Source organism: Rhincodon typus, chromosome 19 (genome assembly GCF_021869965.1).
Source record: "Rhincodon typus isolate 14 chromosome 19, sRhiTyp1.1, whole genome shotgun sequence".
In the NCBI taxonomy this organism is placed as follows: Eukaryota; Metazoa; Chordata; class Chondrichthyes; order Orectolobiformes; family Rhincodontidae; genus Rhincodon; species Rhincodon typus.
The window spans coordinates 53304720-53329716 of record NC_063350.1 but is presented as its reverse complement, the minus strand read 5'-3'; the positions used below and the strand labels follow the sequence as shown (position 1 = coordinate 53329716).

The window sequence follows — 24997 nt, the reverse complement described above, 5'->3', positions numbered from 1 at the left end:
CACCCAACCAGCCTATTAGCCCCTCACCCACCCAGCCTGCCAGTCCCTCATCCACCCAGCCTGCCAGTCCCTCACTCACCCACCCAGCCTGCCAGTCCCTCACGCACCCAGCCTGCCAGTATCTCACCCACCCAGCCTGCCAGTCCCTCACTCACCCACCCAGCCTCCCAGTCTCACTCACCCACCCAGCCTGCCATTCCCTCACCCACCCAGCCTGCCAATCCCTCACCCACCCACCCACATAGCCTACAGTCCCTTACTCTCTCACCCACCCAGCCTGCCTGTCCTTCACTCACCCATCCACCCACATCCCCAGCCAGTCACCATTTCATTTCCCACCAACCCACCAGACACTCACCAGCCCACACCCCCTGCTAACAGCAAGTCTGACTCTCTTCCTCCCTCCAACAACCCATCCTACTCTCACAGCTGCTGATGGCCCACCCAACTCCCGTCACCACCAAGCTCTCCTCCCCAACCGTCCAACCAACAATCGTTCACCAATCACTCATTCCACTCCTGATGACTTTCCCAACTCTCTCCTCCTCCCAACAGATCGCATTTGCCCCTTCCTGATGGCTTACCCAATGCTCATCACGCCAGTAGTCCATCCAACTCTGAACTTCCTCCCAACCCCGTGATGGCCTCCTGATTTTCATTCCCTTCCTCTACAAGCCAGTATCTCCCTCTCACCCTCCCAGTCCCCGTCCTGTAGACTCACCAGCTCGGCTCCAGGACTCAGGCTGAATTAAAATTGCTTATATTCCCCGTTTGCTGCTCCTTCAGTCGAACACTTTCTCTCCCACGTGTGGTGCTGACAGACTCACTGTTGAACCCCACTGTGAGCCTATCAGAACTAAATGCTGGAGAGAATCAACCTGTGATTAAAGGAACAGCTCCTTGCAGTTATATTTACCTGCTTTGCAATTGTTCTGAGTGACAGAAAGAAATGGAGATTTTGGAAGAGAGTTTGAGCCCTTGCACCTACAAATATGGCTGCCAGTGGAAGGGTGAAGGAAGTTGCTCTCAAGGTCAGAATTGAAGAATTGTAGAATACTCAGGTGGTTTTAGAATTGAAAGAGATTATAGACATAGGGAGGATTGAAGCCATTGGAAGGATTTGAGTACAAGGATGAAAAATGTAATATTAATGCACAGGTGATTCTGTTTAGTGGTTTGCAGGAAATGAGGAATAAAGGATCATTTTGTAATGTGAGAAATTGTTCATAATCAGTAAAATACACTTCAGACACAGCTGTAGGAAGCGGCCAAATCCCTGAGTTTATTTTGTGGGTGAGGGTCAGATCACTGAATTTGAGCTGCATATGTTAGAACACTTTGGTTTCTGAAGATGATTGTTTGTGGTCTGTGTGAATATGTTTTTATTGTTTCACAGTGTGAAGCACCATGTCCTCTGTGTATTGTGCCTTTTGTGTACACCTGGCTGTAGACCTGATGCTGAACAGTGTGAAAGCTGCCACTTGTTTTCTCCTTTACAGCTCATTCTTGACTTTCTCACCGGTCAGCGGCTCCTTTGAAGCAAACCCTCCGTTTGGTGAAGAGCTGATGGACTCTATGGTCACACACATGGAGGTGAGGGTCTGAGGTGTTAACCTGCACTGTCAAAACAGACCAATGCAGGCCAAGGCTGTATCACTCAGATAAAATGTTCTGTTTAAAGGAACTAGAACTTTGATAGCAAGTTGTATGGCCCCATGTCTGATGGCATCACTCAACAAAAGTAATCATTCCTATTTGGAGGTCATATTATGATGAGAGTATTTTATTATATTCAGTGTGAAATCTAGCCTTTAGACAGGTTTTATCGTACAATGAAAACATATTTTGGATGAGGAGAGGTCATCAGGATCAATCATAGTTGCCCCAATTACTGAATTCATTGGTTGTCAACTGAGAAAATCTCTGTTGAAAATCCCTCTCTATCCACTGTAATACAGTCAGGTTAATTCTAGGAGATTCCAAACTCTTAGCTCAGAATCCTCTGCTTTGATCTTGTTGTCCGGTATTATGCCGGATGCCATATTGAAAGAAATCAGCCCTCATTAGCACCTCTGGAATGTTATTCCAGAAAGGCCACAGAGGGAGAATGATAAAGCATTCAAATTCAACCTAATTCCTTGATTCCTCAACTTAAGTGGATGGTCCCAACTTCTGCCCAGCCCTAACAACCCAAATAACTATGTTCTAAATAATTGAAGACTGAATTGGAAGCCTTCGATGTGGATTGGAACCCAAGGCATAAAGCCTATCATGCACTTGGTGTACTTAGGCTAAGACCCTCTTTGTTGTACATCTCTGTGCCAATGTGAAGAATCAAGATGTTCTGTTTGAAGTGGGACGGGAATGGGAATTATGACTTAAATCATCAGTGCACTGTCAGTGACCACTCCAAGTGTTTATTCCTTGCTTGCCATTTTTAACTTAAGCCACCCATTTTATACTCTACATGAAATCTTTGAATTTGTGTACCTGACTGTACACTTATCAACATTGAAGCGCTTTCTGGAAAGAGACTACTCAACATTTTCAGGTGAGATCATATTTTAAAAATTACAGTAAAAATTTTAGTATTTTGAAAATGGCATCAATTTTTATGTATACGTCATGAAGTGTCTGATTACTATAGGTTTGCACTGACTATAATTGATTATCATGCCACTCACTCTTCTGGAATTGCTTGATATGACTGATGTGACTCTTGTGAGTAACGTTTCCTCTAAGCTGCATAGTTGTGCAGCTGCTGTGAGGGTCTGCACGTGCCAGTCGGCATGCTGATGCCATGCCAATGCATTCTCTTCCGCTTTCTGCAGCTGCAGTCTTGCATGGACCTCAGGGATCCAGACTGGCGCTGGAGAAATGAGAGAGAAAGTAGCTGGTGAGGTGGCCTTGAGAAGTTGGATATTCTGGACATAGGGACCCTTTTTTCATTTCAGAGGTGGAAATCAAAGTGAGAACAATCCCGCTATTGCAATCAATCATCTGTCACCAGGCTGACGGTAAACAGGGTTTTCTAGCTGCTATAACCTTAATTGGCAAGGAACAGGACCACCACTGAAGGCAACAAGCATGGGCTAGCCAGAATAGCAGCTTAAAAGGCCTGGTTTCTTTTTCAGAAAACACGGGCCCATTACTTCCAATGGAGTCAGAGGCGAGGTTGACCTGTGCTCAGAAGGCCTTCTGATCAATTTAAACAAATCTCCTCACTATTCCTCCCCTTACCTTCACTCAGTTCACTCATACTTCCCTACCTCTACAAGCCGTACACTCATTCATAATCTCAACCCCAATGCCTAACACTAACAAAGGAACGTACAAATTAAGAACTCCTTAACTTCTCGAGCCTGTGCTGTCATTCATTAAGATTATATTCCTGCTTAATCCCAATAACCTTCTTACCCTCTTTGCTTATCAAGAATCTATCTACCTCTGCCTTAAAAACATTCAAGGACTTTGCTTCTACTGCATTTTGAGGAATTGTCCACAACACCCTGTGAGAAAAAGATTTCGCCTCATTCCGTGACCCCTAGTTCTTGATTTTTCCCCCAAAAGTAAGCATCCTTTTGATTTCTACCTGTCAAGGTCCCTCTTAATCTTCTAAACTCATCTGGGTGTCCCACCTTTTCTCATAAGGCAACTTCCCATTCCAGGTCAGCAAACCTTCTCTGGATTGCTTCCAACATATATACAGTACGGAGAGCCAATAATGTATGCTGCACTCTAGTTATCTCATTAATGCCCTGTATAACTGAAGCGTAACCTCTCTACTTTTGTATTCTACACCTCTCACAATAAATAATAATGTATCAGCTTTTGAAATTACTTGCTATATCTAAAAACTAGCTGTTTGCAATTAATTTTTAGGACATCCAGATCCCTCTTTATCTCAGTGCTCTCGCTATTTAGATAATATGTTTATTCTTCATTCTTCCTGCCTAATTGGACTTCTTCACATTATCCCACATGACACTCGTTCACTCAACCTTATCCATGACCCTTTGTAGCTCCTTACATCCTCTTTAGAACTTACTTTCCTATCAACATTCATGTCATCAACGAAATTAGTAATCTTGATACCTTTATCTATATTCATTTATGTAAATTGTGAAAAGTTGAGGACCCTGCATTGATCCCTGTGACCACACCAACTCGTTACATCTTGCCAATCAGAAAATGTCCCAGTTATGTTTATCCCAGAAAGCCAGCCAATCTTCTGTCCATGCCAATATGTTACCCGCTACAGCTTGAGCTTTTATTTTGTGCAATGATCTTTAGCATGGTACCTTATCAAATACGTTCTTGTAATCTAGATGTTGTACATCCATCACACATGTTATGTCTGCAAATAACTCTAATAAATGGGTTACACATGATTTCCCTTTCACAAAACCATGTTAACTGTCTGATTGTCTTGAATTATTTCAAATGTCCTGCTATCACGTCTTTAATAATGGCTTCTAACATCTTTCCTATGAAAGATATTAAGCTAATTGGCCTGAGGTTTCCTCTTTTCTGTGTCCTGCCCTTTTTGAATAAAATAGTTATATTTACTGTTTTCCAATGTAATCAAAATTTCCATGAATCTAGGAATTTTTGAAAATTAAATCCAATGCATCAACTATCTTACTAGCCGCTTATTGCCCTAAGATGAAACCTATCAGGACCCATGAACTTGTTAGCATGCAGTTCCAACAATTTACTCAGTACTACTTCCTTGGTGATTTTAGTTTTCTTGGTTCCTCACTCCCTTCCTGCTCCTAATTTCTACATGTATCTAGGATGTTACTTGAATCTATTATAGTAAGACTGAGGCAAAATATCTTCAATTCATCTGCCATCTCCTTAATTCCCCAGACTCTGTCTGCAGGACCAATGCTTACATTGTTAACTCTTTTAAAATATCTATAGAAGCTCTTACAATTTGTTTTTATATTTCTATCAAACTTTCTCCCATTTTCTATTTTTTCACTTCTTATTAATCTTTCAGTCATTTTTTAAAATATGCTGTCCAGTAAGGGGACTTACCACTCACCTTTGTGCAATTGTATACTTTTTCTTTAAATTTGATACTATGTTTAATTTCTTTAGTCACAGAGTGGGTCCACTTGGAATTTTTCTTTTTTTGTTGGAATTTATCTATTCTCTGGTCTTCTGAAATATCCACTTAGAAGTCTGCCACTATATCCCTGTTGATATATCCCTTAACCTAACTAGTTGGCTCACTTGAGTCAGCTGCACTTTCATGCCTGCTGAATTGCTTTTACTTAAGCTTAAAATATTTGTCTTGGACACACACTTCTTTCCCTCAAATTGAATGTAGAACTCAGTCACATTATGACAGCTGCTACCTATATGGTCATTAATTAATTATACAATATCAAATATAGACTAGCCTGCTCTAGGCTAAATATATAGTAAATCCCCCAGGATTATTATCATATCTTTCTGACAAGCTCTGATTATTTCTTCTTTTATACTACATCCTAACTGTCAGGAGACCTGTACCCCATGTCATGTGTGACTTCTGGCCTTTTATTGTTTTTCACCTGTACTCAAAATGTTTCTGTATCTTGGTTTCCTGAACTGAGGTCGTCACTCTCTATTGGGCTAATATATTAATAACGAATTAATGGAGCCATCACACCACCTTCTCATAGCCTTCTGTCCTTCTTAAAGTCATGGACCACTCTAAATTCAAGCTCCAATTCATTTCATCTGCAGTCATCTCTCTGTAATGGTTATCAGATCATACTTATTTATTTCTATTTACACTATCATTTCATCTATTTTGTTTCGCTGCATGCATGTTTTGCCACATGCATTCAGAAACAGAGCCTTTCGTTTCATTCTTTTATTAGTTTTGTAACCACTAAACTTCTGTTGATTTACTCTTAGTTTTGTACTTTCTATCTCTGTCACAGCCTGCTTATAATTTCCAATACTAATACTTTTGTCTTTTGCTTTGTCTCTAGACATTGATATGCCACATCTTCCCAAATTTGATGCCTTGCCCTATTATTTAGTTTAAAACCTTCTCAACTTCCCTAGGTATGCAGCTTGCTAGAGCCTCAGCCCAAGCACAATTCAGATGTAGACCATCCCATTGGTACACTAGAATTGGTGCCAGTGCCCCATGAACCAGAACTCACTTTCTACCATACTAGTCACCTCTTTAATCTTATTTATTGCATGCCAGTTTATACATGGCTCAGATAATAATCCCAAGATTCTTACTTTTAAGATTCTACTTTCAAATGTTGTGCCTAGGTTCTCATACTGCTAATACAGAACCTCTTTCCTTATCTTGCCTATGTTGTTGGTACTTACATGGACCACAACAACTAGATCCACCCTCTCCCATTGTAGGCTCCTCTCCAGCCCTTAGCGAATGTCCTGAACCCTTGCACTGGACAGGCAATCCAGCTGTCGGGACTGTGCGGAGAACTATGTCAGTCCACCCCATTATACTGTCCCCTGTGATGACTATGTTTGTTTTTGATCCCTACTTAAATGGCTTTCTGTACTATGGTGCCATCATGAGTCAGCTCAGTCCTGCGGCCCTAACTGTCATCCAGGTAAGCTGAAAAAATTTCAAAATGTTTGACAGTTCCAAAGGCTGAGGCTCTGTCTCTGGATACCTTTTCATGCCTAAGCTGGACTTACACAAGTCTGTGTCTGATGATTGATCAAACCAGAAAACCTTATTGTAAGGGTGTGACCACCTCCTGGTGCTGAATATCTGGGTAACTTACACCCTCCCTGATGTGTCAAAATGTCTGTAGCTTGAACTCCAGCTCAGTGACTCAAGTCACTAACATTTACTGCACACATATTTGCTCTGAATCACACTGACCTTATGGAGTTCCCACATGCTGCAACTGTGTCACATCCATTCTCTTGCTAGACTTAATATATTTTAATTAACTGCCTAATTATTTTCTTTAAGTATATGTTTTCCTTTTTTATATGTTTTCTTAACCTTGCCACCAATTGCCATACTATTTTCAATCTTAGGAATAGAACAGACCTCAATCAGTGGCCAGATACTCACCAAACTTCTTCCCTTATAGCGAGACAAGAATCAATTCCTATTGGGTAAAAAAGTTAGAAACATCAAAGGAGTATTTACTTTCCCAACCCACTGCACTCTACTTAAAGTCACAGTGGTAAGTTGTACTGCGATGCCTCTACTTACATGCTCTGAGTTAGTTCAATCCCAGTACATAAAAGCAGTTTAAGCTAGGTACTTTAATTATATTACTGTCAAGTGCCCTCAGTTAGAGAGCGCGTATATCCCTACTTAAATTGGATGTAATTTAGCATTAACCAATAAATTACAGTTGAATGTGAAACACAAACAAAATCAGATTTTTAAGAAGATTAAAACTTGATTTTTCTAACTTTTTCACCCAATAGGAATTGATTCTGGTCTTATTTACCCAACTCCCAGCATCTGCTGAAAGTCACAATAAATCACATTGAAATACCTATCTTATATGCTCACCTCACTTACCCTCACCACTTCATACCCATTACTCCATTCCCCTACCCTCGTCTTGTCAACCATTATCAGCTTTGTGAACAGAGCTTGCAAGTACTATCAAACAAGTTGAAGTAGTTAAATAATGTATAAAACCCTCCAAATAAATAGACTGTGGAAAAGAGTTCAGCATCTATAAAATGATGAGGAAGTTGGCTTGCAGCCTGGAGTCCATAAAACTCCTCAGTAAGCAAACAGACTTTTCATTCAATTGTGTAAATAGAGTCAGTCACTTCTAAAATGATTATACAATTGGATTATAGCCTAGTGTCCATAAACCTCCCAATTAAATAAACTGCTATCCTGAGCAAATACCTGAGGTTAAAGCGTCAAAGTTATGAGGAAATAAAAACATTTACGCATTATTTCGTATTAGTGTGAATCATATCCTACCTTTTCATCCATTTGATGAACTTTTTTTAACTAATTGGAAATCTTTTCCATGTTTATAATGTTGGTCATTTACTTCTCTGCGCATCAGTTGCCATTAGTTTTATGGGTAGCTACATTTCCCAATTGCTGCACTGTCATAACTCACTGTGATGAACATAGATACAACTTGTTCTACCCCATTTAGTGGTGAACTGTCAAAGATGCAATACGGTTTCATTTACTTTAAACTGTTCTAGCCTCCAATTGTTATAAAACCAGACAGCTGCTAAAGTCTGGCTACCTTGTGACAATGAAAGACCTTAGCCTGGGTTGGTTGGTAGTGAGCCCGCAGTGATGTTAAGTAGGTCGTTATTTTGAGTAAATGGGGTGTCTTCATCCCTGACCCTTTCTTGTGCAATGCAAAATGGCACTGGCGGGAAATGGACGCAGGATTTCCAACAATCTTGCTGGCAGTCAGCTCTTTGCCTTTCCATCTCCATTTGATCCCATTTCAGAACTGTGAAAACTGGCTCAGCGTTGTCAGGTATTGCAGATTATTATTTCTGCTGCCCAAAAAACTTACTAATTTGAGACAGAGAATGAGTGCTACATAAGAGATCTGTCGACAGAGTTAAGTGATTGAGGAAGATGGTAGTGGCAGAGGGTCTGGACCCTAATCATTGTCCCTGAAATTATCAAAGATTAAATCACTTGTCTTCATTTAAAATCATAAAAAGAGGACTGACCTAACCCGTTATATTTCAGTGACAAATTTTGACAATAACCTATTCCTTTTAATTTTCTGAATGCTGAAAATATTCAGCCCCTTGTGCCTGTTTTCTGCTTTGAAGTTGGCTTGTGACTGATCTGTATCTACTCACTTAGCTCCATAACCCTTAGTACCTTACCCAAACACAAATGTATCAGTTTAAAACATTCAATTGATCTCCAGCCTCAACAGCTGCTTTATGAAGAATGTTGTAAATTTCCACTACCCTTTGTGTGTAGAAGTGCCTGCTGATGTCATGTTTGAATGACCTAGCTCTAATTTGAAAGTTATGCCCCCTTGATCTAGACTATGATAGCCAAATTTGCTATTTTACAGCTACTATGGTGCAAGCGAATGATCTCAGTACTGACCATTGTGCAAGGAATTTAATACTTCAGCCTATCCATTATTCTATTATTGGAAAAGAATTTCCTACAGTACCCCAGTGATTATATTTCAAAATATTTTACTGGCAGTGAATCCCTTGAGGTGTCCTATGATACGAAAAATGTTTTATAAATACAAATCATGCTTTTTCATTTAATGGAAAGTCAGGCAGTCCATGCAGTTTGCTGTTAATTTCATCATCATATTCAAATTAACATTCACAGTATTGAGATAGCACTGTTAAGGAAGTAAAACAGCCAAAGGTACTTTGCAGGAGCATTATTAGATAGCATTAAACAGCAAGCTGCATAAGGAGTAATTAAGACAGATGACCAAAAGCAAAGGAACAGCTTCAAGGTAAATAGAGATGCAGAAAGATGAAGGGAAGAAATTCTAAAATTTAGGTCCATGGTAGTTGAGAGAAAATGGAGATGTGTGAGAGGCCACAGTTAGACACCAGATATCTTACAGGGTTGTCTGGTTGGAGGAAATCACGAGCATAGGAAATGGCTAGACCACCAGGGATTTGTGCACAAAGATGCGGCGTATCACTGCATAATCAGCCCCCTCCCAAAAAAGATTCATACTGCACTTGAAAATTTAATGCAGTTTCTCTCTCCACAGATGTTGCCAGGCATACTGAGTTTCTCCACCACCTTCTGTTTTATATCAGCCCCGTCCTTGTACTTTAACCTATTCATTCATATGTAAAACAATTTAATCATTGCTCACTTCAATTTCCCATGATGGCACATTCTTCAGTTTAAATGGGAGGCGATGGGCCTCGTGGTATTATTGCTGGACTGTTAATCCAGAGACCCGGCTAATGTTCCGGGTTCAAATTCCGTCGAGGCAGATGGTGGAATTTGAATTCAATGAAAATGTGGAATTAAAAGTCTAATGATAACCATGAAACCATTGTCAATTGTCTGGAAAAAAACCCACCTGGTTCACTAATGTCCTTTAGGGAAGGAAACTGCTGTCCTTATCTGGCCTGGTCTACATGTGAATCCAGATCCACAGCAATATAGTTGTTTCTCAACCTCAATTAGGGATGGGCAATAAATGCTGGCCTAGCCAGCGATGCCCTCATCCCATGAATGAATACAAAAAAAAACCCTGGATTTATCCAGCCATTTTACTTAACAGAATACGTGCACAGTATGAGACTGACTTCTTCTTATGTGCTTCTGGTGTGTTCTTCCTTCCAGAAGTGGGTATTCAAAGGATTATCTTAATGAATCTGGGAATGTGTAGAAGGGGCTAAGGGATTCTTTCATGTTCTTTTAAACTGGAAATGCTAAGAATTGTAAAAAGTGATGGAAAGGATTGTTCATCAACCTAGTTGGAGGGGACAAGAATGTGCAAGGTTGTCTAATTAAGAGTTTCTTCCCCACACAAAGCATGTAGAAGCTACAGCTCCTGCTCCCACCCAGCTCCAACTGCATCCAATGTTGTAGCTCAGCTGCCTGTCTCCCATTATTAACAAACAGTTCCATTCTATTGTCAACACCTCCAATATTCACCTCCAATGATAAACACAAGAGTGATGTTTTTACTAACTGGATCATAGAAATAATTAGCAGGTTCTTAGTTAAGCAGAATAACCTCTTCTACATGAAAGGGATAGTTTTCACACTCAAGTTTTTCAGGTGTATTTAAATGTGTTCTACCCACGCTTGAAAGGGCTCTTGTGGTGTAGTGATAGTGTCCCTATCCTTGAGCCAGAAGGCCCAGGTTCAGGTCCCACCTGCTTCAGAGGGGTGTAATAATACCTATGAACAGTGATTTCAAAAAAATCCACACTTATCAAGTCACCATTGGAAATTTTTAGTTTTGAATAAATGATTTAACAATTATTTAACCAAAATGGAAATAATGACTAAGGTCATCCTTTAGGACAGATGCTTGTTTTCTGGTAGATTGAGACATTCACACTTATTGCTGTGCCCATAATGTGGGAATTTTAATGTCTCTATGAGCAAATACTGTTCCTTAACGTTTGAATTATTTTTAGCTCCACTTGTCATGTTTCACCTTAGAAAGCAAATATAAAATATTTATTTAAGCAGTCAGTTTTACAGTCAAACCTACTTAGCACCATTGTGATCATAAAAGCACTTACCCTTTCAGCATCTCTTCTATGTCTGTTTCATTTTCAGTAACCCAATCAATTTTCAAACTTGTACAACTCCTTGAGAATAGTTACATGTACTCCCACTGGATGTTTACATTGTACATTGGTCTATGTAATAGGAAGAAGCAAGAGGTGAGAATCCGATTTAGCCGCAGAATTTGGAGTGAAATACAAAATGTCTCAAATTACTAAACAGTACAGCCCATGTATCTATCAATCCTCTTTGAGGTCCTCAGATTTCTTAACATCATGGTTAGGTCTTACCTGGTCTGGCCTACATGTGACCTAAGACCCACAGCAATGTGGTTGACCCTTAACTGCCTCTGGGCAATTAGAGATGGGCAATAAATGCTGCCCTAGCCAGTGATGCCCTCATCCCATGAATTAATTTAAAAAAGCACACAATTTGAACTTCTATGCGGCTATCTGAGACAGCACACCAACCCTCCCTCAACATACTGTGTGAAGCCCATTATAACTCAATCCCAGATGCATAAATTGAAACAATAACCAAAGTTACATATCAAGGTATATAGCTATATGCAAATGGAGAAACCACAAAATGATGTTGCAAATAGAACAACTGTTTGCTATCCGAACACAATTTCTAAATCATAGGCCAGTAACGTAACTGCAAAATGATGCACCAATACTATAAAATATTATAGTGTGGATTTAGGAATTAGAAACTGGACTGAATAATAACATTCGAGTTGCTGTACATAGTTAAGATGTTCTTTGCACTTTTTAATTTGCATTGTGGGTTGATGCTTTGGTTTTCTATGATGTAAAGTTATCTCCTAATACCATAACTGCAATCATATAATATATCAAATAAAATAATTTAATAAACTAATAATGGCACCTGATTTCATCCCTTTGGTAGACCAATAAGTAGTCTAAGATTATGGCTTGATTCACAAGAGCAGTCAAGATTTGGATGATGTACAGACTCATTTGCTCGTACTTGCACTCTAGATGGAGCTGTTTTGAAGACTATAGGATGAAAAAAATGGACTGACTACCAGATTAAATGCTGCTAAACTGGAGTGCGAGATCATTTCTGTGGATCTCTGAAAAATCATCTCAGTGTTGTCAAAACGGCTTCTAGTGATGTTGAAATGAAACTTTAGGGACACCTGTGGAGTTAGTTGAGACCTCAGAAGCAAAAACCAGAAAACACTGCGACTGACTTAATTAGAGCAACACGGAGACCATGAATTACTCTGTGGAACGTAGAGCCTTCATCAAGCATGGTTGAAAGATGTGGCATCAAAGGCAAAGAAAGTTATGAAGAACAATAAGCACAATGAGCTCACAAAAAGCTGAGGACATCCAGATGATTGTTGACACATGTGATATGGAATGGTTCTATAAGATGTTGCAAACCATCTGCAGCCTCCTGACTGATGGCACCACTCTCCTCATTAGCGTTGCTGGCTAAACCATATTAACTGACATAGCTACAGTTTGGATATTTGGACTAATCATTTTAAGAGCTTTCTTAATCACACATCCTGCAAAGAAAATAAAATCATAAATCAAGTCTGTCAGTAATGTATGTTTCTGTAAAAGCTCTTTTTGCTTGAGATCACTAAAGCAGTAAAAACCCATCAGTGGTACCTAGTTCCATTGCTGAGACATATCAAGCAGGAGGGCACTGACCAGCTCAATCTTGGATTATTTGCAGTTGGCAAGCAAAAATAAATCGTGGGTTATCCATTTATTCAAACACAAGAGCAGTAGGTATTTTTGTAAAAATCATTGAAAAATTTCCTTGTCATTGCAGGGAAAATATTTGCTAGGATCTTTTTGAACATCAAGCATCTAGCCAAGAAATTATTGCCTGACAGCAAGTGTGAATTTTGGAAAGGCAAAGAAAATACTGGTATGATCTTCACAGCGAGACAACTTCAAGGGAAGTTTGCAAACAAATCATTGGACCTATGCTATGTCTTTGCTGATCTTACAAAGACATTTGAAACAGTCAGCAGGGAGGACCTTTGGTCTGCCTGCTGGTCAACGTTGGCTGACTTGAACAGGTTAACCTGATGACCCAAAAGTTCTGTGATGATCATGGAAGGTGGTGAAGTCTCCACCCTCTTTCCTGTCTGCAATGGAGTTAAACAGAGTTAAGCCTCTATCCTACCTGGTTTGCTTCAATGCTTGCTTATGCCAGGAGCAAGCTAGATAAAGGAGTGATTGTTTACTTCTACCATCTATCATCAAAAACTCATTTTTCTGAAAATAATTGCTTAGGACCAAATGATTGCGCAGTGGGCACCCACACAAAAAAGGGCCTTCAAGTCTTTTCTAGATAATTGTAAGAAATTTGGTACATCATCAATCTGAAGAAGGCAGAAGTTAGATCTCAGACAAGTGTGCTGGAAAACCTTATATGCCATTCAATATTACCATTGAACATGCTACCTGTCGTGGACAGGGTCACCTACCGATGAAGCACCATATCAAACACTGCATTCTTAGATTATGAAGTGGTGCATAGATTTTTATTACATCCAGTAGTGTCAATGGACAGTTTCGTGTGTGGTAATGCAATTAAAGGACTATTAAATTGACAACAGAAGTTAAGGTCTAGAAGGCAATCATTTGGTATTTTGCTACATATTTGCAGTAGTTAGAGCACAAGCTATCAACAAACTCAAAGTCAGTCACCTTTACCTCAGAAAGGCGGTGAAAATTAGATCGCAGTCCAGAATTACAAACATTGAGGAAGATTAAATATGCCAAACAGAGAGATAGTGATAGTAAATTCACAGCCATGGTGGGCTGGTCACTTAGTCCAAATATGTGATGATGCAATAATACCCAAGAAGGTGAAGGTTGTAAATGCTTTGTGAAAGTCCATTCAAAAGATAAAAGGAATTCCTAAAGACTAATCTGAAATAATGTGCCATCTCAACTGGCATAAGCAGGCATCATGCTTGTGACATGGAACTGGCAGCAGGTAATCCCTGATTGCACTAAAAAGCCTGAAGCAAGATGTGGCTCACTAGCCGAAGACAAAGGATTTCAAGCAAAGGTCAGCTCTGATTTTCGACAGGAAATGAGATGGCTGGCCTGTAATTTGGGTATATTTTAAGGAGACCTTTTTGAAGATGCTTAGAAACGGTTTATATTTATAGAGCAGCAGCCCTTATTCTTAATCGATATGGAACGCAGATAGCCATCACTCTGGTCATCCGATAAAATCTGTATAGCCAATGTGAAAGTTGGAGACATAACAATCACCAATATATTTACACTATCTAAGGTACCATCATCAATCTGAAGAAGACTGAAGTTAGATCTCAGACAAGTGCTGGAAACCCTTATGTGTCGTTCAGTATTATCATTGAACTTGTTACTTGCAGTGGACAGGGCCACCTACTGATGAAGTACCATATCACACACTGCATTCTTAGATTGTGAAGTAATTCATAAATTTTTATTATGAATCTGTTTTGAACATTACCTCTTACCACTTATCCTGAAGTCCATGTTGGCGATTTTCACCAACCTTTATACATCACGAACATACAATTCAGAAGACAAAGCAGATGACTAGTGATTGTCTTCTGTTGGCGATTGCTATTTCTTCCCTGTCACCTAGCAACCAGGATGTTCCACTCATCCAGATGGAGGAAAGATTACAGTCTGTACCTCTGCTTTGTCTCTTTGGATGGTGAAAGGCCCCTTTTTCCATGCATCCTGAAGATCCTTTCTCGTATGCAACACAGTCAACGTCAACTGACTCTAATCCATTTTGACATAGAGGATCCTCTGATTACATCCTGACTAATGCCAGAGATAAGGGCGGTAAGCAGACCAGTTTTGAGTTAAAGCTAAGAAATATCTTGGAATCAAGGTTGTTAAGAACCTCTGGGATGCTGACTTTTTTTTCCAACAAGCTGCTTGATTTCACAGGTAACATGAACAAACAGGGTAACATTTACAGTGAATTTCAACATAGTTTTGAAAATTCCTCAGAACATATAAAATAACAAAGCAAACCACTCCATCCCTGTGAACAAACTAATCTTACTTTACTGCTGAAATTAGTTGGTTCCAAACTTGGAGAGAGAGAGCTCTTTTTACTGACAGACATCCATTTCCATTAGTTACTGGAAGTTAGAGGTGGTTCTTCTTCTTAATTGGACAAGGAGCCAAAATCTAATTTCCTGACCCCTTCACTGGCTGTCTGTGTCCAGGCTGAGCTATAGATCAAAATGACAACATCATTCAAGATGTGGGATTACTCATTAGGCTGTCTTTAATCCATTCATTGTCCAATAGAAACCTGTGTGTTCTCCAGATTTAACTTCATGCTAAGTTGAATTGAGAGATAAATTGACTGAAATTCCTTGCAGGATAGTCAGTCAATAAATCTGAGAGATAAATTGACTGAAATTCCTTGCAGGATAGTCAGTCAATAAATCTGCTATGTGGATGGGTTTGGTACAAATAAGAATGGAGTGCTTTGTTACTTCATAAAGTGTTGATCAAACTGTAGTGTAGATGGTTTTTATTTATTAATTTACAGGATGTGGGTATCATTGGCTAGACCAACATTCATTTCCTGTCCCAAATTGCTTCTTGAGAAGGTGATGCTGAGCTGCTTTCTTGAACCACTTCAAAGAAAGCAGCTCAGCATCAAACCGTGTGATGTAGAGGAGGCAGTGGTCTAATGGTTTTATCTCTAGACTATTAATCCAGAGACCCAGGTAATGTTCTGGGGATCTGACTTCAAATCCTGCCATGGCAGATGGTGGAATTTGAATCCAATAAAAAAAATCCGGAATTAAGAGTCTAATGATAATCATGAAACCATTGCCAGTTGGTGGAAAAACCCATCAGGTTCACATATTCCCTTTAGGGAAGATAACTGTTGTCCTTACCTGGTCTAGCCTACATGTGGCTCCAGACCCACAACAATGTAGCAGACCACCCTCTGAACAATTAGGGATGGGCAATAAATGCAGGTCTAGCCAGCGATGCCCACATCCCGTGAATGAATAAAAAAGGAGTTGTACCAACAGTGCCGTTATTTCAGTTTCTAGTCAATGGTAACCTCAAGGATACAGGTAGTGGGGATTCAGTGATCATAATGCTAATAAATGTCATGGGTAGAGATTCTGTCTTGTTGCAGATGCACTTTCTGCAATGCTTAACCGTCATGCTTCTCCCATGTGAAGTCCATAATGAAGGAGTACTGATTCATGGATTGAGGGGTGGGCGGAGGAGTGGTGGTGGGTAGTTGATAATCAGTTTCCTTGCCCATTTTCAAGTTAATGCCAGCAGACTTCATGGGCTCCAGAGTCAGTTGTTGCTTGGTTTTCTTGTCCCGTGATACTACCACCTAACCGCTGCACAATACACGTGACATAGCTTGAGGAAAAAGACATTTTTTCAGACGAGGAATTAAATTTGTGAGATTTTAGAAAGTTGAACTTGTTTCTTTAGGAAATAAGTAACTTTGTGTCAAAATATCAGAAGTTTTCAAATTATTTACCGAGACAAAACATTCATAAAAGGGTAGCAGTAAGTGGAGCTGTTAGCTTTGCATTACACTGTGCAGGCTGTAGAGTTGTGGATTTAGTTTTGAAGGATTTCTGTTCGAGTGGATGACAAGATGAGTAGCTGATGTTGAGAGATATGATGAGGATGTGAATAGATGGAGAATATGAATAGAGACAAAGCATATAGTATCCTAAGATTTATTAATAGAGCCTCAGAGTAAAAGACAGAGATTATGAAAATCATGTTTAAATACTAATTCAGTCTCATCTGAAATACTGTGTCCAGTTCCACAACACACTTTAGCACAGATGTGAAGGCATGAGAGAGGTTGACAGGAATTGTTCCAGGGATGAGGAACTTCACCTACATGGGTAGATTGGAGAAGTTTGGTCTGTTTTCCCTGGAGAATAGAAGGTTGAGTGGAAATTTGATATATGTGTTCAAAATCCTGAGGGGTCTAGGCAGAATTTTTGGGGAAAAAGTTCCTATTGATGGAGGGATCAAGAATCAAAAGACGTAGATTTAAGCTTATTGGCAAAATTAGGAGACACAAGGAGAAAGTCGTTTATGTATTGTGTGATTGGGATCTGGAATTCACTGCTTGAGATTACGATGGAGGCAGGGTTCCATTGAGGCATTCAAGAGGGAATTAGAATATTATCTGAAAAAGGATGATATGCACGGTAACGGTGAGAAGATACAGTACCCAGGTCCCACATGGCAGCCTGGATTTAAAAAAACATCCACGGGATCCAGAGGAAGCTGTATATTAAATCGGCTCAGCAGCAGGAAAGGGTAATGGTTACCAGTTGTTATTGCAACTGGAAGACTGTACCTACTGGCATTGCGCAGGGGTCAGTACTAGGTCTCCTCCTTTGTGTGATGTATATTAATAGTATAGATTAAAACATGAAGCATGATCAAAAGGCTTGTGGTTGACACAAAACATTGGCTGCATGATTGATATTGAGAGGAATAGCTGTAGGCTGCAGGAAGATGTCAGTGAACTGGTTAGGTGGTTCGAAATGGAATTTGACCTAAGAAGTTGGAGGTAATGACTTTGCGGACATCAAACAAGGCAAATGAAACCTTGACTAATGGAAGAATACCAAGACATCTAGGGTATTGAATGTTCACAGATCACAGAAAGTAGCTGGATAGGTTGGTTATAGTAGTTAAGAAGGTATACGGAATTATTTAACAAAAACAGCGTTCTGGAGAAACACAGCAAGCCTGGCAGCATCTGTAGAGAGCAAACAGAGTGAATGTTTTGAGTTTAGTAATCCTTTGTTGGACACAGTCTGGGGAGTTGAAACGTTAACTCTGTTTTCTGTCTACAATTGCTACTAGATCTGCTGAGTTTCTCCAGCACTTTATAAGTGTGTTTCAGATTTCCAGCACTGACAGTACTTTGTTCTTATTTGTTTAGAATTCTTTGCTTTCTTAGCCAAGATTGTAAATATAAAAACAGGGAGGTAATGCTGGAATTGTATAAATCGTTACTGTTGCCTGGGTACAGAGAAAATTTACAAGGATGTTTCCAGGACTGGAGCAATGCAGCTGTGAGGAACAGTTGAATGGTCTGGGGTTGTTCTCCTTGGAACTGAGAAGGCTGAGGGGTGATTTGATTGTATTGCACAAAATTGTGAAACGTTTGGATAAAGTGAGTGGGAAGAGCATATTTACTTCAGCAGTGAGCTCAATATTAGCCCTGCATAAATTTAAAGAGATTGATAGAAAGATTGGAGGGGTGATGAGGAAAAATATTTCTCCCAGAGTTGGTGGGGTCTGTTGTGAAGGTAGTTTGGGGGGTTGGTGGGTCTGGTGTGAGGGTGGGTTTGAGAGGTTGAGGTTATTGAAAAAGGCACTAAACTTGTCCTATTGTTGAAAGGTCTGATATTCGGTGACCTCTATTGACCTAGATGTGTGGATTTGTCTTCAAACAGGAACTATTGGGAAACTCAAGTGAGCCACTTTCATTCATAGTGTTCATTCCTGAATGGAGGAACCCTCCAACACCAGCTCTGGTTCGGATGGAGGAGAGCAAGTTTAAACGACACCAAATCATAGTGCCAGCCTATGAGCATGAGTACAGGAGTGGATCACAGCACATCTGCAAAAAGTAAGAGTTACCACGTCACCACGTCATGGCCTATCTGATAAGCTCAGGATGTATATATGTCTGATTTATAAACTGCATTGATCTTCTGTGGGCTGAGGATGGAGAGTCACAGAGGCAGTGGCATCGTGGTGTCTGGAGCTGTTTCACGGAGTGGGGAAGTCACTGGGTGGGAGGATGTGTCACTGGGTGGGAGGGTGTGTCTCTGGGTGGGAGGGTGTGGCATTGGGGGGGGAGGTGTGTCTCTGGGTGGGAGGGTGTGTCACTGGGTGGGGGAAGTCACTGGATGAGAGGGAATGACATTGGGTGGGAGGGTGTGTCACTGGGTGGAGGAAGTCACTGGATCGGAGGGTGTGTCTCTGGGTGGGAGGTGTGTCTCTGGGTGGGAGGGTGTGTCACTGGGTGGGGGAAGTCACTGGATGAGAGGGAATGACATTGGGTGGGAGGGTGTGTCACTGGGTGGAGGAAGTCACTGGATCGGCGGGTGTGTCACTGGGAGGGAAAGTATGTCATTCGATAGGTGGGGGAAGTCACTGGGTGGGAGGGTCTGTCAGTGGGTGGGAGGATGTGTTCCTGGTTAGGAGGGTGTATCACAGGGTGGGGTATGTCAAAGGGTGGGAGGTTGTGTTACTGGCTGGGAGGGTGTGTCATTGGTTTGGGTGAGTCATAGTTAGGGGCTGAGACAGAAGTAGTGGTGAGCCATGCAGTAGCGGGTAGTTACAGAGGGGAGACTGTTTATTATGAAGAAGCTGATTTGAGGTGAGAGCTCACACCATATTTTGTTCATTTGCAGGGAGGATATCTACTATAAAGCTGTGCATTCTACAGCTCTCATCTTCCTGCAGAATGATGCTGGCTTTGCAAAATGGGAGCCCGCGCCTGATCGGGTCCAGCAGCTAATGGCAGCCTATAAACTGACAGGAAAGTCATCTTCATCCTCCTCCTCATCCTCATCCTCCTCATCGTCAGCTGGCGAGAAAGACCAGGAACAGGGTCGGGACCAAAGCAGCAACACTGTGCGTCACTGAACTGAGACTAAGCGTGTTTGCAAGTTAGAGGCAGCACGGCGCAGTTAGTAGTGTGTGGTTTTAAATAGGTGGACTCAATACAAGCTGCAAACCATTGTTGTCACCAGCAAGAAAATGTATATAATGTACAGTGTCTTTCAAAACAGACTCAGAATTCTGGGTTCTTAATGTTTCTGTTTGTTGTTTTTCTTTTACTGAAGTGTTTAGGGGAGAGAAGCAGAATATGTCTGTAATATATTCTATGGAAATATTTCGTAACAGAATACCATGTCAGTTTTATCAGCTTTCTTATTTTTTTGAGATTATGCAATTCTGCCTAATATTTTTTTAAACTTTGCGAATAGTGGCTGCAGACATTTTCCATTTTAATGCAGGAATTTCTTTTCAATGCAAAGAATTAAGTGTAAGTGTACAAACCGATGGATAGGAATTGATTGGTGTTGCTTCTTGTTGACCTGTGTAGACTGTATCTCCGAATTGTTCAATGGTAGCTTAACACACTGAACATTTGAATGTACAGCGTCCATTGCAGCCGTTGCATTTAACCCTTTTCTGGCACAGGGGTGTTGGATGACCTTCAGAAGGGAAATATTGAATGTTACAGGAAAAGAGCAGGGACTTGAGATAACAGAGGTGAACTGTCTGTGGAGGGTAGGGGGCATGGGCTCCTTCTGAGCTCTCTTCGGTCAGGTTTAGGGTTTGTTAAGCACCTGGATTCTTGTCTACATGGTTAGTTTCATTGATGGTTTAAATAATAAGGTCTCTTAACTGTGCAGCAACCTGTGAAGACCAGGCATTGGATTGGACTAAATGGAATCCCTCTGCCAGCAATGAGCTTTCAGTGATCATTATAAAATAACTAGAATTCAGTACTGTTCTCAGCTAGGCCAGCCAGAAAAGTGTTAAATACAGGGTTGCTCCACATGGAAAGTATAGCTCAATAAGTTGCCCTGTGAAAAAATGCAACTGAGAGAGAAAGGCATTGTGTGCCCATACTTGCAAGGCTAGATTACCAGGAGTTTTGGTTTTTGATTTTTGCCACATCTGCAGACTGCGAAGAGAAGCTGTTGTCAAAATGGTAGTGCAGCACTGATTGCTCACAGTGCTCAGTTCAGGAGGTACCGCATGTGGTGCTAGACTCAGCATTGTCAGTAATGGCTCACTGTTGTGGTGCACACTGAACACCGATCTCTTGCTGTCAAACATGGAGATCTGGTTGATCTGAGCAAGGCTGTAAACCAAGCAATTTCTCGACCGTTTACCAGTTCACAACATTATATTGAGCTTATTTCTAATTTACAGAGTCCACAGAACCTCACAAGTTTGATAAGCAGCTTCTTATTACAAAGCTTTAAAACAGCAACTGTGCAAAATGAAGGTCTGAGTGTGCTTGTGGTTAATGTTTGTTAATGTATCTGCCAAAAGGGAGTGTCAGAATTGATGATGAGGAGTTAAAAGAATACTATATATACAAAATGCTGGAAATGCTCAGCAGTTCAGGCAGCATTTGCTGAGAGAGAAAAAGAGTTAATGCTTCAGATCTGTGGCCCTTTGTCAGAACTGGAAAATGTATTAACCAATGAAGGGTCACAAACCTGAAACGTTAACTCTGCTCCTTTCCCCATAGATGCTGCTTGACTTGCTGAGTATTTGCATTCTTTTCAGATTTCCAGCATTCGCAGTATTTTGCATTGAGTTTACAGCTTAGTTTTTCTTAAGTAATAGAATATGACACTCAGTCTCAACATGCATCCAATCTGTTAGCTTAAACTGTGGTTCAGTAATTTTATAACAGAATCTCCATTGTTTTGCCTGAGATTAATCCCTTACCCTGTCACCCTGTTGCTCCATCAACCATTGGTTCATTGACTGTCCTATAACTATAAAAAGAAACCCTTTGATTATTTTTCATTCTATTGAGAAAACAACCACAAATTCCTCAGAAAGTAGTTTAGGGTTTTGATAACAAACTCCTTCTGTCTGGATCTGAAGTGACACCCTTAAAATCATTTGTGAAGCACATTCCACATGATGTGTGCCCTGCAGTTCCACTCAATCTAAACAAAAACCCAGTCTTCATTCATTCTGCTGGTGCCCTGCCTGGAGTAGCTATGATTTCTTGTTACTTTCCTTGCTTTGCTGTTCGATGTAAAGGTGAAAATCCCCAAAGATGTAGGAAGTTCTCTTTTAGACTCTGTGAACTGGAGTTTACACTCCCCTAATGTAGCTTTACGGGAGGAGGGTCTTCTTAAACCCAGCAGGTACCTTTCCACCAATTACCCACTCACTTACCTGTCTGAAACTTTACACCAAGGACTCTGCCCATCCTTGGGCCTGTTGAGGTGCTTGAGTGTGACCAGTAGTTGCTTAAGGACCTCATCCCACCCTCACACTAGTTATTCTATCTTAAACCATTTAACGCATGGTCCAATGTTTGAGAACGTTGCAGCAATCACAGCCTTCCTTAAAACCCAACCCTATAGATACATGTATGTGTATATATCTAAACATGCACATTATAACCCAGAAAATCTTCTTTTTCCACTTTGTTTGCTTTCTTTCTGACTTTTTAAACATTTTCCTTCCAGTCTGTTGTCTCTTAAGTTTGTTCATTTTTTCCAATGATTATCTCTTTCTGTGATGTCAGTGACTTCTTCCATAGACAGTGCATTGGGCACTGTTCAAAAGGCTTCTTGTACTCACCATTCTAGTCTTTATGTAGTCTTCTGCTCATTTGTGTGCACTTACTCCATAATTATCTTCCTGCACATCACTTCTGGTTACTGGCACACCACAGTAGCTGAATCACTTTGTTTGTTTCATCATATCTCTAACAGATTCCAGCACTTACTTCGGATATCTCAACCTGTTGACTTTCTAGGCCTTATTGTGTCCTCAAATGGGAGTTTCCATCATTGAACTTCCCCCAGGATGCCAAATACATCATTAGAAACTCCAACAATTTTGAAATCCAAATTCATACATAAACTCCATCTAAGCTAATTTGGTAATAGTGGCCACTAGTTTTAGACTCCTCACCAGGAGAAACCTCCTTTCAGCAATTATCCTCTCAAGCTCTTTAAGAATTACGTTTCGATGTGATCACCTTTTCTGATAAACTCCTGAGCATCAAATCCCTTTCTACTAATTTTTTTTCCTTATAAGACAATCTCTTCATGTCTGGAATCAATATAGTAAACATTACATTGTCTCCAAGGAGACCCTCAAGTACATAGTAGTCAAGGTGTGGTCTCATGTAATTGCAGTAAGTCTTCTTCACATTAACAGTCCAATTATTTAGTATTGAGGGATTACATACCATTTACTTTCCTAATTTCTTGCTGTGTTTACCTGTTGACATTTATGTACATGTTCTTCTGAATACCAACATGCCATCATCCCTTTCAATTTAAACTAAATTAAAAGTTTATGATTACATGCCCTGACTCAATCCATGTTTAATGACATCACTGTGATTTATCCCTGATACATTCTTGAATCTTGACTGCACAGACAGAAGTCTTCAGCTTTTATTGCTTTCACAGTGTTCTTGGGTCTTTGCTTTTCTCACTGAATTCTCAAGTCTTCACTGCTCTCAGTAGTCTTGAGTTTCCATTATTCTCATTGCGTTCTGTAGTCTCTGCTGCTCTTGTGGTGTTCCTGAGTCTCTAGTATTTCTGTTGTGTTCTTGGGGTTCCCCTCTTCTTGCTGCTTTCTCACAACTGCTCTCACTGTGTTCCAAGTCTCCATTGCTCTGACTGTAGTCTTGAGTTTCCACTGCTCTCATTGTGTTCTCAAGTGCCCACTGTAATCAGTGTTCTTGGTGCTACTCTCACTGTAATTTTGAATTTCCACTCTTCTCACTGTGTTTTCACTACTGTGCTTGCTGTGTTCTCAAGTCTTCTTCCACACTTACTGTGTTCTAGAGTCTCTCCTGCTGTCACTGTTCTCAGTTCTCCAATGTTCTTACTATTTCTGCTGCTCCCACTCTGGTCGAGTCTCCACTCTCCCTGGGCCTAAATCTTCACACTCTCATCGTTCCTGAGCCTCTATTGTTCTCACTGTTCCTGAGTCTCCATTGCTCTCACCGAGTTCTAGAATGCCCTTGAACTTCAAGTCTCACTGCTGTCAGTGTGTTCTTAGTTTTCACTGCTCTCACCATGTTCTTGAGTCTCACTCCTTTCATTGTGTTTTGAAGTCTCACTGTGTTTCAAGTCTCTTCTGCAATTACTCTGTTCGAAATCTCTCCCAGCCTTGCTGTGTTCTTTTTGCTTACCTTACTGTGTTTTTGGTCTCTTCTGCTCTTTTTGTCTTCACTTAACTTTCTGTGATAGCTCTACAAGTGCATTTCTTCATCCGAATACAAGACTTTACTAGCATCTCATCATTCAATGAAAATTGTATTTTCCAATTCTCTTTCCAAATTTGACAATATCACATTCCTTCTGCTCCACCCATTATATTCCATCTGCCATGTTTTTACCCAATCATCCAACTTGTCTATCTCATTGCAGCTTACTTTTCCACCTAACTTTGTCTTGTCAGCAATTCCAGATTCTTGCTATCTTCTGGCCCTCACTGGTTTGGCTCAGGATGTGCGGGTGTTTGGATAATTCTAGATTCTTTTTTGGGTTATTGATGAACTACATTGCCCGCTTACCAAGACCTTTACTTTGCGCAGATGTTGTTGTGTTTTGTCTTCGAATTGTTTCTGGTTTTATTTGAAGTTCGAAAAGGGATACAGCCCCAGAACATTTCTGAAGTTGTAATGACCATAACCTTGCACTGACGGCATATATCTCAATGTTTTTGTGTATCTCAGAATCGCACTTATTATTGAGCATGCATCGAAATAGGGATAGTGCAGACCTGAGGCTGAACTGAGCCTTTGCACTTATGTGTTCTCTGACCCTGAGGTTGGGCAGGCTGATTGGGATCACACAGTACTGCAGTGAGGCAGTGTGAACACAGTGATTGGGATCTCGCAATCCTGGAGTGAGGCAGTGATTGGGATCTCCCAGTCCTGGAGTGAGACAGTGATTGGGATCTCCCAGTCCTGCAGTGAGACAGTGATTGGGATCTCCCACTCCTGGAGTGAGACAGTGAT

At 40.6% G+C, this 24997-nt stretch overlaps 1 protein-coding gene across 7 annotated transcripts in view; it reads left to right on the top strand.

Annotated features, from left to right (window-relative positions):
• The window catches only part of pcif1 (phosphorylated CTD interacting factor 1), a 150421-nt gene that overhangs the window by 124555 nt on the left and 869 nt on the right, over positions 1-24997 (top strand). For 3 of the 7 annotated variants that reach the window (XM_048608098.1, XM_048608099.1, XM_048608100.1), the window contains 3 exons: positions 1500-1593; positions 18690-18865; positions 19656-24997. The exon at positions 19656-24997 is cut by the window's right edge and continues 869 nt beyond it. In XM_048608098.1, coding sequence (XP_048464055.1) covers positions 1500-1593; positions 18690-18865; positions 19656-19890 — 505 coding nt within the window. In that variant the 3' untranslated portion in view covers positions 19891-24997. Of the gene's footprint in view, positions 1-1499; positions 1594-2517; positions 2552-12201; positions 15043-18689; positions 18866-19655 lie in introns of those variants that run through there. The other 4 variants (XR_007264153.1, XR_007264154.1, XM_048608101.1 and 1 more) reach the window with 4 other exon arrangements.